The 17,155-nt window shown below is 37.4% G+C and overlaps 1 protein-coding gene across 9 annotated transcripts in view; it reads left to right on the top strand.

The window, feature by feature from the left end:
• ARID4B (AT-rich interaction domain 4B) overlaps positions 1–15,302 on the top strand; it is a 149,438-nt gene extending 134,136 nt beyond the window's left edge. For 6 of the 9 annotated variants that reach the window (XM_040624350.1, XM_040624349.1, XM_040624348.1 and 3 more), the window contains 5 exons: positions 875–2,089; positions 4,713–4,826; positions 7,062–7,277; positions 8,551–8,697; positions 13,535–15,302. In XM_040624350.1, the coding sequence (XP_040480284.1) occupies positions 875–2,089; positions 4,713–4,826; positions 7,062–7,277; positions 8,551–8,697; positions 13,535–13,662 (1,820 nt within the window). In that variant the 3' untranslated portion in view covers positions 13,663–15,302. Of the gene's footprint in view, positions 1–874; positions 2,090–2,478; positions 2,590–4,712; positions 4,827–5,480; positions 5,637–7,061; positions 7,278–8,550; positions 8,698–13,534 lie in introns of those variants that run through there. The other 3 variants (XR_005833235.1, XM_040624353.1, XM_040624355.1) reach the window with 3 other exon arrangements.
• The last annotated feature ends 1,853 nt before the right edge of the window (positions 15,303–17,155 follow it).

Here is a 17,155-nt window from a genome sequence, read left to right as displayed (position 1 = left end):
ACCATCTATACAAAGCATATCAAAGCATCTGGCATGTAGCATTTTCTCAGTAAATATTATATTAAAATCATAGCAAAGGCAATTATTATTTTTAAAGATTTATTTATTTATTTTGAGAGAGCACATGCAAGTGGTGGGGAGGGGCAGAGGAAAAGGGAGAGTCTCTAGCAGACTCCCTGCTGAGTGCAGAGCCCAACAACACAGGCTCCATCCAAGGACCCGTGAGATCATGACTTGAACTGAAACCAAGAGTCAAACACTCAACCGACTGAGTCACCCAGTTCCCCTGGCAATTATTTCTTACTTAATTGAATTCATTTACTACAATGAACTTAAGAAATAAATTCTGTAAATATTTTTATATAAGGTATTAGTTAATTGTGTCGATTCTTTAAAACATCGTGGAAATCCATTATTCACAAATCTTTGAGTAATCATTGCTACACTGAAAATGAAGCCTACAATTTCATAAGAATACAAACTTTGAAGTTAGAATTACCTGGACTTGGGACTGTGTCCTGACTGCACTATTATATTCTACTCATAAATTTGAGAAGTTTCTTTTTCGTAATCAGCTTTATTGAGGTATGATTTACAAAAAACAAAATTCACAACTTTTATGCTTACAATTTGATGTGTTTTGGCAAAATTATATAGTAGTGTTACTACAGCCGCCGTCCCAATATAAAACATTACCATCTTTGTTTGAGTATCTTCCCTCTCCAAAGCTCCATTTTTTTCACATGCAAAATGAGGATAAAACCTAGCAACCCAGAGGGCTATAAACACGGGGCCTAATATGTAAAGTGCCTTGCAAAGGGAAGATCTTGCTAGTGTCATTATCAACTCATCAGTTTTTCTTCTTATTTTCTAGCGTCTGAAAGTTCTGCTGAAGACAGTGAGCAGGAGGATGAAACAGGTGCTCAAGACACAGATAACAATGGCAAAGAAGACTCTAAGGTTGATCATTTGACCCACACCAGAAATGATCTTCTTGCAAAAGAGGAACAGAACAGTTCATCTTTGCTAGAAGAAAACAAAGTCCATGCAGATTTGGTAATATCCAAACCAGTGTCAAAATCTCCAGAAAGTTTAAGAAAAGATACGGAAGGATTATCTGAAGATTCTGATTATGAAGAAGAAGATGAAATCACAAAAAAGAGAAAGGATGTTAAGAAGGACACCACAGAGAAGTCTTCAAAGCCACAAGTAAAACGTGGTAAAAGAAGGTATTGCAATACAGAGGAGTGTTTAAAAACTGGATCACCTGGCAAAAAGGAAGATAAAGTCAAGAACAAAGAATCACTTTGCATAGAAAACAGTAGCAACAGCTCTTCAGATGAAGAGGAAGAAGAAAAATCAAAAACAAAGATGACGCCAACTAAGAAATATAACGGTTTGGAGGAAAAAAGAAAATCTCTACGGACAACTGGTTTCTATTCAGGATTTTCAGAGGTGGCAGAAAAAAGGATAAAACTTTTAAATAACTCTGACGAAAGACTTCAGAACAGCAGAGCTAAAGATCGAAAAGACGTCTGGTCAAGCATTCAGGGACAGTGGCCTAAAAAAACACTGAAGGAGCTTTTCTCAGACTCCGACACAGAGGCGGCGGCTTCCCCGCCCCATCCTGCCCCCGAAGAGGGGCCGGCGGAGGGGTCGCTGCAGACCGTGGCCGAGGAGGAGAGCTGCTCGCCCGGTGCCGAGCTCGAAACGCCGCCTCCAGCCAGTGCTGATAGTAAGCCTGCTGAGGAAAAGCCAGTGGAGGTCAGTGACAAAAAAGCAGAATTTCCTAGTAGCGGCAGCAATTCAGTGCTCAATACCCCTCCTACCACCCCGGAATCGCCTTCCTCGGTCACTGTAACGGAAGCGGCTCGGCAGCAGCCTTCTGTGACCGTGTCAGAACCGCTGGCTCCAAACCAAGAGGAGGTTCGAAGTATCAAGAGCGAAACGGATAGCACAATCGAGGTGGATAGCGTCGCAGGGGAGCTCCAAGACCTCCAGTCGGAAGGGAACAGCTCCCCGGCGGGCTTTGACGCAAGCGTGAGCTCCAGCAGTAGTAATCAGCCAGAGCCAGAGCACGCGGACAAAGGTGAGCGAGCCGTGCGCGGCGCCGCGTCCTAGGGCTTCCCTCCTTACATTTCCAAGGGCTTCACACACTCCTGTTAGGACGAGAGGTCTTTAAGTTAAGTCCTTGTGTAAACGTGGTAAAAATGGAAATTTGAAGGGTAATGTGAATAATGAATGGTGAGTGAATTTAAAAGCTTGAGGGTTTAATGTCCTTTGCTTGAGCTGTCTATTACATTGCATAGTGGACCAGAACACATGCTAGAAATGCACCCACGCCCAGATCCAAACCTTTTGGAAAATTCCTTATGCACTGGTTGACTAAGTGGCATGAGCAGCTTAAATATATTTCTGTAACGTTGTTTTTGCAATTGTAATGTGCAGTTTCTCACAAACATTTTGATTTATTGACAGACCCCTCCACCCTTAACCAAATACTGTATGTAGGGGTTTGGAGCAACCAACTGTCCAGGCACTGCTTTCCTCAGACAACCGTGTCAAACTGATTTTCAAGCCTGACTAACTTGTGTGAGTTTGTAAAGGAATTTGATGCTTTCTTAGATGCATAGCTTCCAAATTGAAGGACCAATGTTTATGTTCATAACCTACAGTAATACTTTTTTGATTTTCCGTGCAGTTGTTAAAAGTGGAAATTCAAATTAGTACTTCCCAAAAGTATTAGTGCCTTTTGGTTTTGCCATAGCTATACTTCTGTCATCATTTTTCTTATAAACCACTTCATTCAGGTGTCCTCAAATGAATATAATATACGCTGACACTTGGCTTTGAAATATACTTTTCCATTGTAAAGATAGGATATGTATTTTATATAACATACAGTTTTTATTATGCTAGCCTTATGTTTTTAACTGAGCTTAAGGAGATGTGATAGAGATCAAATGAATTAATTCCAAGTTTTCTCACAAATATTTTTTCTTTTTTCAGCTTTACTGAGATATAATTGATGTAACATTGTCACACAAATCTTGACTTAAAACATTTCTTTTTAAAAAACAAATATTAAGTAAAAAATATAGTTGCAAGTCAGTTGGAATCTTCACTGTGTTTCCACATTCATACAGCTACAATATGCGTGCCATGAAGAAGAGATACAAGAGCTTGTCTTCTGATAGACTAAGTTAGCACTGCCCTTTGGAATCTTAATCTTGCCCAGGTTAAGAAGCATTCAACTTGAGAAATACTCCCAAATTTGGGGTAACAGAGACCATCTGCTTTATCAAATCAAAGCATAGAATAGTTTTTAGAATTGATCTCTCTTTAGAAATAAATTCTTAAGCACTTATTTCATATGGCCTTGTTTTAAGAAATTTGTCTACCCATACCAGAGAATTCACATTATTAAAAGTAAAAATGTAAATTTTACAATTTAAGTTTAGGATTTCCCTCTAATTAGCTTACATTAAGCTTTTTATTTCTTGCAGCTGAAAGCTTCAGAATTAATACTCTTTTAGGGAGAAGCCTGGCAATTATTTTTAAGACTCTGTGCTTCAATATAGTCATTATCTTAATCACCTTCTTTATGTTTCACTTAAATTGTTATATTAAAATAGCATTAGGAAGAGTTATCAGTAGGGTGTAATTAAAAAACTATCTAGGAAGTTGCAAACAAAATAGTTAATAGCCTGTTCCATTTTTGACCAAGGAAGCCATGTCATGTATGCTCAAGACTGATTTTACCATTGGTAACAGGACTAAGAAATATTTCTTGTAGCAAACATGGCATAATTTTTTTTATCATATTTATATCCTGTCATTATAGTATCCAACATTGTATTGAGTAGAGATGGGACTTTCTTAATCTCTGAAGAAGTCTGGTAGACAACACATATAACTAGAAATACACAGAAACACAGCAGATGCTGAGGACCAAGTTAATAGTATAGAAAAATGTACTGAAACTACCATTCAGAGTAGTGGTCAAGCCATGAAACCTGGGCATCAGGGAAAGTCTTAGTGAAGATGTAGGACGTGGGCTAGTCTTTGAAGAAAAGGGAGACATTTATGATGTTTCAGGATGATTTCCTACCAAGAAGATGAAACGTTCCTTAGAATTACTGTGCCGGATTTGTAAATGGTATATGTGTTAACCAGTGCTCTGGCAGTGAAGTTATTGATGAAATAAATAAATTGGTAAAATAACTAAGTGTGAATTACTACTAAAATTTATCCCGTTAATATGATGATATTTAAAAATTATATTAATATCATTATAAGATATATCAATATTTTTACCTGTAATTAAATCTTAATATTTATTTTGGTTTTATTGAATTTTAACAAATTTCAGTTTTTATTTTCAGCATTTACCAGTGTTTGATTTACTAGACTCGTAAACTCCCAGTACTAAATTGAGAACTATTTTTAGTTTATATCTGATTTTTTCTAAGAAGGATGTGCATACTTAATTTGCTTTTTTAAAACTCTTAACTTTTATTATGTACAGTAATTCAGTTCATTGATGATAATTTATTCCAGAAATTACAGTAATTTCTATGATAATTTATAAACCTCATAATGAACATGCATAGTTTCAGAATTGTTCTATGCTTCTAAAATGTGGAATTATTTTATACCTAGGAAAGCTTGATTTTATTTTGTGTTACTTAATAATTTCTTTCCCATCGTAGCCTGTACAGGTCAGAAAAGAGGGAAAGAATCTCAGGGAGGAGGAAGTTCATCAAAAAAGCAGAAACGAAGCCATAAAGCAACAGTGGTAAACAGCAAAAAAAAGGGAAAAGGCAGTAAGTGTGAAACCTCTCATTATTTAAATATAAAAATAATGGCAGATATGTTTTTCCCCCCCCATTAAGAAAAGGGTATTCAGGATTTGGGATAAATATTTTGATTTTGTCTCTGTCCTCCAAAAAGTCACACAGAAGTCTTCTGATCCTAGGTAAATTCTAGGATTAAGCAGTTTGGTGTTGATATTCAGCAGTGGTATTGATTGCTGATGAATGATCAGGTAATCCTTTTTGAAATAATAGCCAATATAATATAAGCTCAACGTCTTTGTTAGTTTTACGTCCCACAGTTCTTTTCACTTGCCATTATATGTGCCATATATAATTGAAAATGCTTCAATTATATATTATTTTTATTACAATGAAATTGATTGCTTTGTAACTCTTCAAGGCAAAATCAGACTGGAAGAGAATAATCAAGATAGCTTTTGAGCTGTAATTCCAACAACTCCAGTCTATTACTTTTCTCTTGGTACCCTAAACTATGTGTTCCAAGAGCATCTATATACAATAGTAAAGATTTAACTTTAGTAATGGCTCTGTTTGTTGACCAACAGGAATTTATATACTGTATTTCTCCTGAGAGCTGCACATTTTATCTCTCTTTTGTAGACGAAGTGAGAAGCAGAAAATATGTAAAGAATTTTTTTTCAGGTGCCCCACACTGACCTCCTGCTGCTCTTCCAGGAGACTCCTGCCACCTCCACTGCCTGACCTTTGCTATCGGCCGGCTTGGCTGCACTTCAGTGCAGAAAAGGGTTATGCGGCCAGCTCCCCGAGGTTCTGCTGAGCCCATATGACTTCCAGGCGGTGAATATGGCGTCCCTCGGGGCCCCGGGCGGCTGTGCTCAGCAAGGCCATGAAAGCCAGGCTGAGGCAGACCACTGCATCAGAGTGGGGCCAAGCCTTGGGTGGCTTAGCTAGGAGTTGCCAGGGGTTCCAGAGCAGCAGTGGTGGGATTGGGAGGGGATTCGTTTAAGATGTGTGTAAAGAAGTAGTAGAGTTTCTTCATTCTTCAAACACTACAGTGGGAGGAGTTGCTGTATACCTTTGCTGTCTAAATACTTTTCAGGCTTTGAGAGCCTAACTGTGCTTTTTTGGGGGGTAGCTGTTGTTAAGTAAAGAATCAATAAATACATGCCAAATTGATCATCAATTACTTGGAATAACCGACAGGATATTTAAAGTGTTACTACACAGTGATACTTTTGTCTTCAAGACTTTACCATTTAAATGACATTTCCTAAGAGGGCTCATCTTCAACAAGTCAGTTAATGTATTCCTATAATTTCGAGGTACAGCAGTTATATTTGATTGTATTCTGTAACTGTTCTGTAGCAGTTGTAGTTAATTGAATTTTCCCATTTTAATGATTGGGCTAAAGGCTTGGTAAATCAGAATGAGGAAACCGTTCTCTGAGAATAATTTAGTAAAGTGGAACCAGCTCATGGAATCTAAGATAATACTTTGTATCCAGAAAGCGGTAATTCATGGAAATATCAATTCCATCACCTATTCACATGGTAAACTGGCAAAGTTAAGCCTTTCTATTGAAGACTGAGGCTTTACTCAGCAGAGGCAGATGTAACATAGTTCTTACATAGATTTGTGAAACTTCATACCAAATATATTTACCAGAGTTGAACTGATGGTTTATTTTAGTCAACAAGCTATGATGCAGGAGTTACTTAAGGAGAAAATCATTGTACACATTAAAGTTTAGAGCTTGGGAACCCAAAGAATTTTTTATTGAATTTCATGATTATCTATTATTGTTTGCTTATGGCCAGAGGAGTAGGAAAAGTGTTACATGAACATGATCTGTATCCAACCTAAAATATTAAAATTAAGTTCCTATAATGAGTCATTAAAAAAAATGCTGCATATATAATAACATAATAGAATAAAAAGCCATTCAAATATGTAATTATGATACATTTGACAGTCTATCAGGTATAATGGAAGATTAGTTTGAATGTTTTTTTAAAAAAATATTATTGGCAATTCAGGTAAGAAGAATTTTTTGGTTATGGTTTTGTTTTCCTTAACTGAGATGCTTCTGTATTTGTACATGATGATTTTCCAGGTCTCTAGGCAGGGTCTATAAGTATAAAGCAAGGTATTTATTTTAGTAATAAATTCATGTGGTTAATTTTAAATTGTTTGCTAAAATCGGTGACAAATTTTTTGTTACTTTTCTGTTTATTAATGCTTTTCTGTTTCTTTTTCTTTCAGCAAACAGTAGTGATAGTGAAGAACTTTCTGCTGGGGAAAGTGTAACTAAGACTCAGCCAGTCAAATCAGTTTCCACTGGAATGAAGTCTCACAGTACCAAATCTCCTGCAAGGACACAGTCCCCAGGAAAATGTGGAAAGAATGGAGATAAGGATCCTGATCTCAAGGAACCCAGCAATCGATTACCCAAAGTTTACAAATGGAGTTTTCAGATGTGTAAGTGACATTTCGTAAACTGATAGTTAAGAGGAAGAAACTTCAGCCTGGTAACTCTTGAGGCTAATAACCCTGAAAAAGAGGCTGTAACCAGACTTGACACATAGTAACCAATTGCAGTGTAGAGAGCTTATTTGGATCTTGATTTGAATGAACAAGTACCTAAAAGAAAAATTTTAAGGCAATTCAGGCAAATATCAACATTGTCTAGATATTTATGATAGGATGTTAGAAGTTTGCTTTAAAATAATCTGCTCTTGGGGGTGGGAGTCGATGGGGTGTAAATGACACAAGATTTGCCATGAATTGCTGATCACTGGAGCTAGATGATGGTATGTGAGACTGCATTATTATTCTGTGTACTTTTGTTTATATGAGAAATCTCCATAATAAAAACTTTTTGAAAAAGATTACCCCAGAGTTTCTCACATACGAAGATATTCCTAGGAAATTGAAAACTGCTTTTTAGAGCTTTTAAAAATTTTCCTACAATTTAAAAGTTATACATAAAAATGAAAATTAAACATACTCATAAAAATCTAAAAAGAGAACAAAAAGAGGCCAAAAGAGAAAAATTTATCCTCAGTCCAGACATTTAAAACTGTATTACGATTTTAACAGTTTGATGTCTTACTAGTCTTATTTCTAAGGATGCTTTTTAGTGATAATATTGTGGTGATACTGTATTTGAATGTGGAATTTTTATCATATGGGTTTAGGTTCTAAGGTTTTTAATTCTACACACACATTCATTTAACAGATACCATACATGTATTATGTACCAGGCATATATAGACATAGCTTTTCTTTTCTTTTCTTTTCTTTTCTTTTCTTTTCTTTTCTTTTCTTTTCTTCTCTTTTTCTATTCTTTTCTCTTCTCTTCTCTTCTCTTTTTCTCTTTTTTTTCTTTTTCTTTCTTTCTTCCTTTCTTCCTTCCTTCCTCCTTTCCTTTCCTTTCCTTTCCTTCTCTTTTCCTTCTTTTCCTTCTCTTTTCCTTCTCTTTCATCTCTACACCCAGGGTGGGGCTTGAAACCCACTTGATCCCGAGATCAAGAGACACTTGCTCAACCGACTGAACCAGCCAGGTGCCCCTATATAGGCATAGCTCTTTGTTTTAGGCTAGGAAAAAAAACATCTCAGGGAAACAAATACCCACAAGCCTTATTTTTAGTTTATTTGTCTTGACCTTTTTCTGCAACCATACTGTATGCTTTCTTTTATGTACTACAGTTTTGTTCAAAAATAAATATTGATGAAAGTTTTAAATTCACAGCGGACCTGGAAAATATGACAAGTGCTGAACGTATCACAATTCTTCAAGAAAAACTTCAAGAAATCAGAAAACATTATCTGTCATTAAAATCTGAAGTAGCTTCCATTGATCGGAGGAGAAAGCGTTTAAAGAAGAAAGAGAGAGAAAGTAAGTGTTAATCTTACTTAAGCACTTTGTGCCTGCAGTTAGACTCATGTGAGTTTATGTGTATCTTTGGGCAAGTTCTTTAATTGCTCTGCCATATTTTCCTCATCTATAAAATGGGAAACGTTATCTAAAGAAAAATTATCTCAAATCACAATGTTCACTTTCGTGGAGTTTACAGTCTGCCTTAAAAAAAAAAAACCAAATGAGATTTCAGATTAGGAGCAGCACTGTGAAGAGAATAATGTTAAGGCAGGGATTGGATAGGTTGCGTTAGATTACAAATGGTCAAGACATTTTCATAGAGACCTGAATGACCAGAGGAAGTGAGAGAAATTAAATCTGAGGGAAAAGAGTTCTCTTAGTCTGCCAGGGCCGCCATAACAAAGTACCACAGACTGGGGTCTTAAACAACAGGAAGTGTATTGCTTATCTCCAAACACTGTCACATTGGAAGTTAGGGCTTCAACATAGAAATTTGAGGAGACACAGTTCAGTCCATAAGAGAGTCCTGAGCAGAGAGAACAGCGAGGATTCCCTAAGATAGACTTTCTTAAACTTGAAACTACTGATGACATTTTGGGCCGGATAATTCTTTGCTGTGGGCGTGCACTGTAGGATGGGTTACTAGCATCCCTGGCCTCCACCCACTGGATGCCAGTAGCCCCCCACAGTCATGACAACCAAAAATGTCTCCAGATGTTTTTTCAAATATCCTCTAGGGGGCAAAATCGACCCAGATTGAGAACAGCTGCTCTAAGGTGGGGATACCCTTGGTACCTTTCAGGAGCAAAAAGAAAACCACTGTGGTGAAAGTGATAGAAATATAAGTTAGGTAGGCAGAACCCAAATCATGTGAGGCCTTGTAGGCAAGGATGAAGGGTTTAGATTTTTTTCTAAGTGAGATGGGCAGCTATTTGAAAGTTATAAACAGGGAAATGACAGGTCTGTAGTTTTAAAAAATCACTGTCTGCAATGTAGAAAGCAGACTCTAGAGGGGTAGTGGTGAAGGGAAGCAGCGTCAGTTAGGGAGCCCATCTTGGTGGCTTCAGGGGGCGAGTGACAGTGCCCTAGACTGGGTGCTTGCAGGAGAGATGGAGAGCAGTCAGTGCTGGGTTGACAGTGCTTGCTGATGGATTCAGTATGGGAGAAGGAGAGAGGGAGTAAGATGTTTCAGCTGGAACACATGGCTACTTGGTGCTGACGTTGGAAATGAGGAAGACCTAGAAAAGATGACATCGTGGGTTGGGGAACACAGAAAGGATCAGTTATTTTGTTTTCACCATGCTGCTTTTTTTTTTTTTTTTTTAAGATTTTATTTATTTGAGAGAGAGGGAGCAGGAGCGGGGGGAATGGCAGAGGGAGAAGGACAAGCAGACTCCCTGCTGAGCACAGAGATCAACAAAGGGCTCAGATCCCAGGACCCTGAGATCATAGGCTGAGCCGAAGTCAGACGCTTAACTGACTGAGCCACCCACGCGCCCCTTTGCCATGTTACTTTTTGAAATGCTTATTGGGCATCCAAGTGGAGATGTCAGATAGATGGTGGGATACGTAAGTATGTAGCTCCGGGGAGAAGGCAGGGCTAGAGAGATCATTTTTAAGTCATGCATAGCTACAGTATAATAGTGATTGCAAATGGTTTGTTAAGCCCCCAGTACTTGAGGAAATCACCTCGAAAAGAAATGTGTGTACCAAAGAAGGAAAGCGGGGTCCAGCCCACTTTCACAAGTAGGGCTGAGAGGGAGAAGACCGAACTAGGAAGACTTGAGGAATAGCCTTGAATGAAGAAAACCAGGAGAAGCTGGCCAAGAGTTGAGGAAGAGGAGAGTTGTCATCTTGTCAAATGCTGCTGAAAGGCCAGCAACTGGTCAATGTTGGAATCACCGGTGACCTTTTCAAGAGCATTTACTGTGAGCTGTGGAGCTGGATTAAGCGGAGGAGGGGATGGGAAGGTGAGGAGGTAGAGGTGGTGACCCTAGGAGAAAGGGAACCCTAGGAAAATCTCATGTCTTGAGTTTTGTAGCAAGTGCAGAAAGGGGACATTAGGGGTGGGGGGAGGGGGCAGTGTCATTGCAAGCTTATGATTTTGCCTCCCCAGCCCTCCTCTTTTTCCATGCTCTCATTCTCTGACACACTTTGATTTTCATTTTCTTTTTCTTCAGAAGAATGTTCTTCCTTCCCTCTTTTGCTGTTGTGATAAGTCCTATAACTCTCTCCACCTTTATCTAGGCTTTTTAATTTGTGGGCTGGCTAGAAGTCCGGGTTATGGAGTCATTTGAAAAGAAATTAAATGTTAATATATAGAAAGTATATACAGAAACATTCTGTCAAAAGAAGGGGATCAGGGTTCTATTTGATATGTAACCATCTAAAAATAGTTAAAAATCAATTATAATAAGCATACTACTTAAATGCTTATGCTAGAGCTCCTTATTCTTAAGTCATCCAAGCCTTTTTAGAGTGTTTTTTATGTAATAAGATGTCTATCCAGAAACTGCTCCTTTAAAACAGTGTTTTGTATATGTGGTCACCACAGATTCTCTATAGCAAGTAATTCTGATAAATGGATGCTTTCTCTGGGGAGTTAGCATTAAAAGTTAGTTCCTAAATACTATTAAAATATCAGTAGGGAGGGGCATCTGGGTGGCTCAGTTGGTTAAGCATCTGCCTTCAGCTCAAGTCATGATCCCAAGGTCCTGGGATCTAACCCCACATCGGGCTCCCTGCTCAGTGGAGAGCCTGCTTCTCCCTCTCCCTACGCCGCCTCCCCCCGCCATGCTCTCTCTTTCACTCTATCTCAAATAAATAAAAATTTATAAGTAGGAAAATGACTATCCTAGTTGTCAAAGAAAAGCAAGCCAAATATAATACTATTCCTAGCCAAAAAAAAAAAAAAAAAAGTATAACTGAAACCAGTGCTAGGAAAATGTAGTGAAATTCATATACATTGCTGGAAGCATTGGCACAATTATTTTGGAAAACAGTTTGACTATGTATTTGGAGAACTAGCTAATTCCAGTTCTAAGAATAGGTCTCAAGGAAAAATAGTAACCATAAAGAAGTTTGTTGTGGTAATATTTATAATAATAGATAGAAATTATTTAAATTGTGATACATTACATTGAAGAAAAAGTAGACGTTTAAAATTTTATTTAAAATGCTCAAAATTGGGGTGCCTGGGTGGCTCTTTCAGTTAAGCATCTGCCTTTGGCTCAGATCATGATCCTAGGGTCCTGGGATCAAGCCGCACAACAGGCTCTCTGCTCATTGAGGGGCCTGCTTCTCCTCTCCCTCTGCCTGCCACTCTGCCTACTTGTGCTCGCTCGCTCTCTCTCTCTACCAAATAAATAATATCTTAAAATTTAAAAAAGCTCAAAATAGTCATTACATTGTTGGTAACAGGAAGAGAGTAGGGATTAAATAAGTTACAATTCATAAATAAAATGGAATTCTATTCAACTTTGAAAAGAAAAAGAGGGGAGCGCTTGGGTGGCTCAGTCAGTTAAGTGCCTGCCTTTGGCTCAGGTCATGATCTCTGGGTCCTGGGATTGAGCCCTGCATTGGGATTCCTGGTCAGCAGGGGGTCTGCTTCTCTCTCTCTCTCTCTCTCCCTCTCTCCCTGCCCCCCGCCCCTCCCCACCGATCGTTCTTTCTCTCTCAAATAAATAAAATCTTTAAAAAAAAAGAAAAAGAGGTAGATTTATATATGTACAGATATGCAACAGTCTCCTAAGTTGGTTAAGTGTTAAAAAAAATCAAGAATCAAACACTATACTATGATGCTTCCATTTGTGTTTTTAAAGTAGAGTTGTAGCTACGCATGTTAAATTTGCATATTATATCTCTAGCTTCTGGAGATAACATTTCTCCATAATAGGGGTTGGAAACATTTTCTGTAGAGGCAGATGATAAATATTTTGGGCTTTTTGGGCCAAGTAGTCTCTTTAGAACAACTTGACCCTGCCATTGTAGGTATGAAATCTACCCATGGGCAAGATGTAAATACATGGGCATGGCTGTGTTCCAATAAATTTTTCTTAACAGAAGCAGGTGGGCCACATTTGACCTGGAGGCAGTAATTTGCCAGCCCCTATTCTAGAGTTTTAAAGACTATGAAGCTACTGGTAACAATGTGGAAGGGGAATTTGGAGGACTTAGAAGGGTTTTTCACGAGGAGGAGATTTGCTTTTCCACCTTATATTCCTGTACCTAAGGAATTTCTTTTACCTTGTGCATGTATTCCTTAAAACATTTTTTTTTTTTCAAATATTGATGGATAACAAGGAGAGAATTTCCCTGAGGAAAATAACAAATGTGTCATTTGCTTTGTAAATGAAGTGCAGGAAAATACAGAATCAATTAGCCTCCCATTCTCATCACCATTTCAATTCCTTAGAAACTCCCCAAAAGGGGAAAGATGCAGGAGTTAGGTTGAGGGAAGCAATTTTTGGGTGAATTACAGATTTTCCTATTGGATTCATAGTTCTTTTTGACATTTGTTTCTGTTGTTACAGAAAGTCGATTCTCAGTTTTATTTCCAGGTCTTAATAGACTGAGCGCATGATTTTTTTCTTCCTCATTTATCCATGCAGAAGCAGCATTCCCTGATCTGTCCTTTTTCATTAACTCTGTAGTTTGGCATGGTCTAGCTGCTTGAGATACATTGGTTTTTCCTTTCTTGACATGATGATATTGTGACATATGGACTGCTCTTGTTGTCAGCCAGCTGATTTTAGAGAATACAACAGAATTTTAGTTGAGAGGACTGGTGTTTTCTTTCTTTCTATTGTTGTATATACATTTATTAAGCCTTTGGTTTGGTCTTCCCTTTCCTCAGGTGCTGCTACATCCTCATCCTCTTCTTCCCCTTCATCCAGTTCCATAACAGCTGCTGTTATGTTAACTTTAGCTGAACCGTCAATGTCCAGCGCATCACAAAATGGAATGTCAGTTGAGTGCAGGTGACAGCAGGACTTGCTAAAGCACTTTGCACTTAATGGCTGTTGAGGGCCACGTCTTTTTTTATACTGCACAGTGGCACAAAAAAAAAAAAAAAAAATCAGACAAGCACTATTTTATATTTAAAACTTGTTTCTTGACAAGCTGACTTGGCACTTAAGTGCACTTTTTTTATGAAGAAAAAGTACAATGAACTGCTTTTCCTCAAGCAATAATTGTTTCCAACTTGTCTGGGAATTGTGTGTCTGGTAACTTGAAGGCCTTCCACTGTGGCAAATGGAGGCTTTTCACTGCCTGTAGAGACAATACAGTAAGCATAGTTATTCGGTGGGCCAGAACATGTTAAGATAACTTACTGTATATGTATTCCCTTGTATTTTGTTAAAGCTGGAACATTTGATATTTTTCCATTTATTTATGAAAAAATATGAACCTATTTTCATTTGTACGAGCTAATTGTTTTTTAAAGCAAGTCACCTTAGGGTGGCTTTAATTGTATAAGTCAAGCACATGTAATAAATTCAAAACCTGCAGTTAACAGGATATTAGACATCAATCCTGGTAACCAAATATTAAAGATTCTCTTTACAAAAGACTGAACATGTTTACAGGTTTGAATTAGGCTAAAAGGTCTTGCAGTGGCTTTTCATGCCCCTTCAAATTGGAATGGAACTACTGTACTTTGCCATTTTTCTATAAATCAGTATTTTTTTTTAATTTTGATATAATACATTGTGTGAAAAAAGAAAATGGCTAATAAACTGTATTAAATCTTAAACAATGTATAAAGATTGTACTTAGCCAGTTCAAAGTGTATATTTATTCATAATGAATTATAACAGTTATATTTTTGTGTTTTCTTGTAAATGTTTCTTTTTCCTTAAATACAGATAATTCATTTGTATTGCTTATTTTATTATGAGCTACAACAAGAGGACTTCAGGAACAAGTAAACTGTATTAGTATGGTTCAAGGTTGTTGATATGAACTGTCTCAAAAGGATGGTTGTTATTTTAAGTATAAATAGCTAATCGGGTTGGTAGGCCTATAAAATTAAATGCCTTGTATAAAATCCAAAATGAACGCAAAATTGTTTTCACTTGTATTGACTTTATGTTGTATGATTCCAATCTCTGTTCTGTTTGGCACTTGTATTTAATTCTACACCTTTGTAATACATTTGTATATTGCGGATGTGTTCATTCAAGCTATTTAATACCTGGCACTGTTAATACACAGTACTTTACTGTACAGACTGTTTTACCGTTTTAATTGTAGTTCTGTGTACTTTTTTTGGATGGGGCTGGCATGTTTTATTTGTTTTCTGGCAATACGACATGTGAGAATTTCGAAGCGTTTTGTTGTAGATGCTAACGTGTCAGAATCCTTTACATTCAACTTTTCTAAGAAAAGCATTTTCAGTCTTGTAGTGTGTGCTTACAGTAACTAATTTTGTTGAAAATGGTTTCAAGTTACTCAAATTTGTACAGGACTGTAAAGATTTGTTGACAGCAAAACGTTGAAGAAAAAGCTTATAGAATAAAAGCTATAAAGTATATATTAGGATCTGCAAACAATGAAGAATTATGTAATATATTGTACAAATGTAAGCAAAGGCTCTGAAATAAAATGCCATAGTTTGTGAATCCTTGATTTTGTTTCTAAAAGATTAAGTAATTTTAGTTCATTTCTGTATGTGATGACTGACTGGAACATACATCTGCAGCCTGTATTATCAGAAGGGGTTAATTGACATTACCAAAAAAGGGAAATATTATACCTATAAAAATTAAAAGTCCATTAACCAGACATAGGATTTATTAGGCATTTTTATATCTTTGTATATACACTATAGACTATTTTGCTTGAGTCTGAATATGAATATTTATGACTTGGTGGTTTGTCTGAAGAAGAAAAAAAATTTTTTTTCCTTTTTTCTGTCTTGTAATTTCATTGGACTTTTTACTTTTAGTGTACTCTACCCCACTGCACATTGGAATCATCTGGGCATTGTTAAAACAATAGTCCGTATTCATACTGTGCCCATGGTAGTGGTGGTAGTGGTGGGGCAGCTCTTGCCCCCCAAAGAGTTGTACTTAATTGGTCTAGGATGAGACTTGCATGTCGATCTGGTTTTAAAGGTCTCCAGTGACTTTAATATGCATCTGAGTTGAGAACCACTGCTTTTCTCCCCATTTTTAAAAAAATCGGTAATTAGTTTTTTTGCTCCATTTAATGAACTTTTCATGAAGAGACAGTCCTTTCTTAAAACAATTCTTAAGGCCTAAAAAGCTCAAATGTATAGTTTGGGATCCCCACCGTTGGGATGACCCTTTATTTTTACAGAAATTTGTTTAACTTCTAAGGGATGAGTTTGAAAATCTGTAGAACAGTGCTTCCCAAAATGAAGTCCTAGAATACTGGTTCCTGGAAGTGCTTTGGGAGTTGTCAAATATATATGCCATGTATAGCACCTTTTTCCCCACAGAGATTCATTGTTAGCATATTAAAAACTGAGGAGGCCTGGGAAGAGACACCTGGCTAACTTCCTTTACCCTACTGTTTTCAGTCTTGCCTGATCATGAAACCTTGTTTATGAAGGAACTACTATAACCTACTTTGTATGTTACAGAAGCAGTGCTCTAAAGGAGAACGATTCCAAACTTTGTTGGAGTCGAGGTTTACACTCTTGGGCCTCTCTTCCTGCCCATTCTCCCTTCTTCCCAGCTCCTCTGGCAAGTTTGAGAATTTCATGGTATTACCAGAATTTGACTTACGTTTTCATCTGGTCTCCTGAACTATGTTTTATCAACCTACTTACAGTGTGTGGTAAAGTTAAGAGAATATGTTTTTTATAGTGTTCTCCAAAACTTTTTTTCCCCCTACTGAACTAACCTGAGAGTGAGGTCTTCTTAATTTTCTTAACCTGGGGAGATTGGGGGAAGCTGAAGCAGCACAGATAAGACCACTGACATTTTTTACAAAGTGTTTTTTTCTGTTTTTTTGTTGTTGTTGTTGTTTTTAAAGTAGGCTCCATGCCCCGTGTGGAGCTCAGTGTAGGGCTTGAACTCACGACCCTGAGGTCAGGACCTGAGCTGAAATCAAGTGTTGGACTCTTAACTGACCGGTCCACCCAGGCACCCCTGGTCTATACTTTCCTATGAAAAGAGTCTTTATCTTTTAAACTCTTCAGGGGGGTTAAGTGATCTCCAAACACTTAAAATTAGTTCTGAAAGGCAGTGGGGATCATTTTTTTAACTCTCCAGCCACAGCTTCTTTAACCCTAATTGTTTTCCTCTAGAAATGTGTGCTGCCTTTCATTCTTTTTGAGTCCATTTCTCCACCTTTCTTTTAATTTTAACCTACTATTTGGGGATCTTTGGCTAACATCATGATGGTTTTTGTATATATTAGATGTGGTACCCTGGAGGAATAGTTTCATGGTTTAGTTGTGGAAGTAATATATGTAAGACCTAATAAAATATGTGCTAAACTGGAA

The sequence above is a fragment of the Ursus maritimus genome, unplaced genomic scaffold (genome assembly GCF_017311325.1).
Source record: "Ursus maritimus isolate PB19 unplaced genomic scaffold, ASM1731132v1 scaffold_7, whole genome shotgun sequence".
Classification (NCBI taxonomy): Eukaryota; Metazoa; Chordata; class Mammalia; order Carnivora; family Ursidae; genus Ursus; species Ursus maritimus.
Note: the sequence above shows the minus strand (reverse complement) of the source record. Positions and strands in the feature narration are given on the sequence as shown.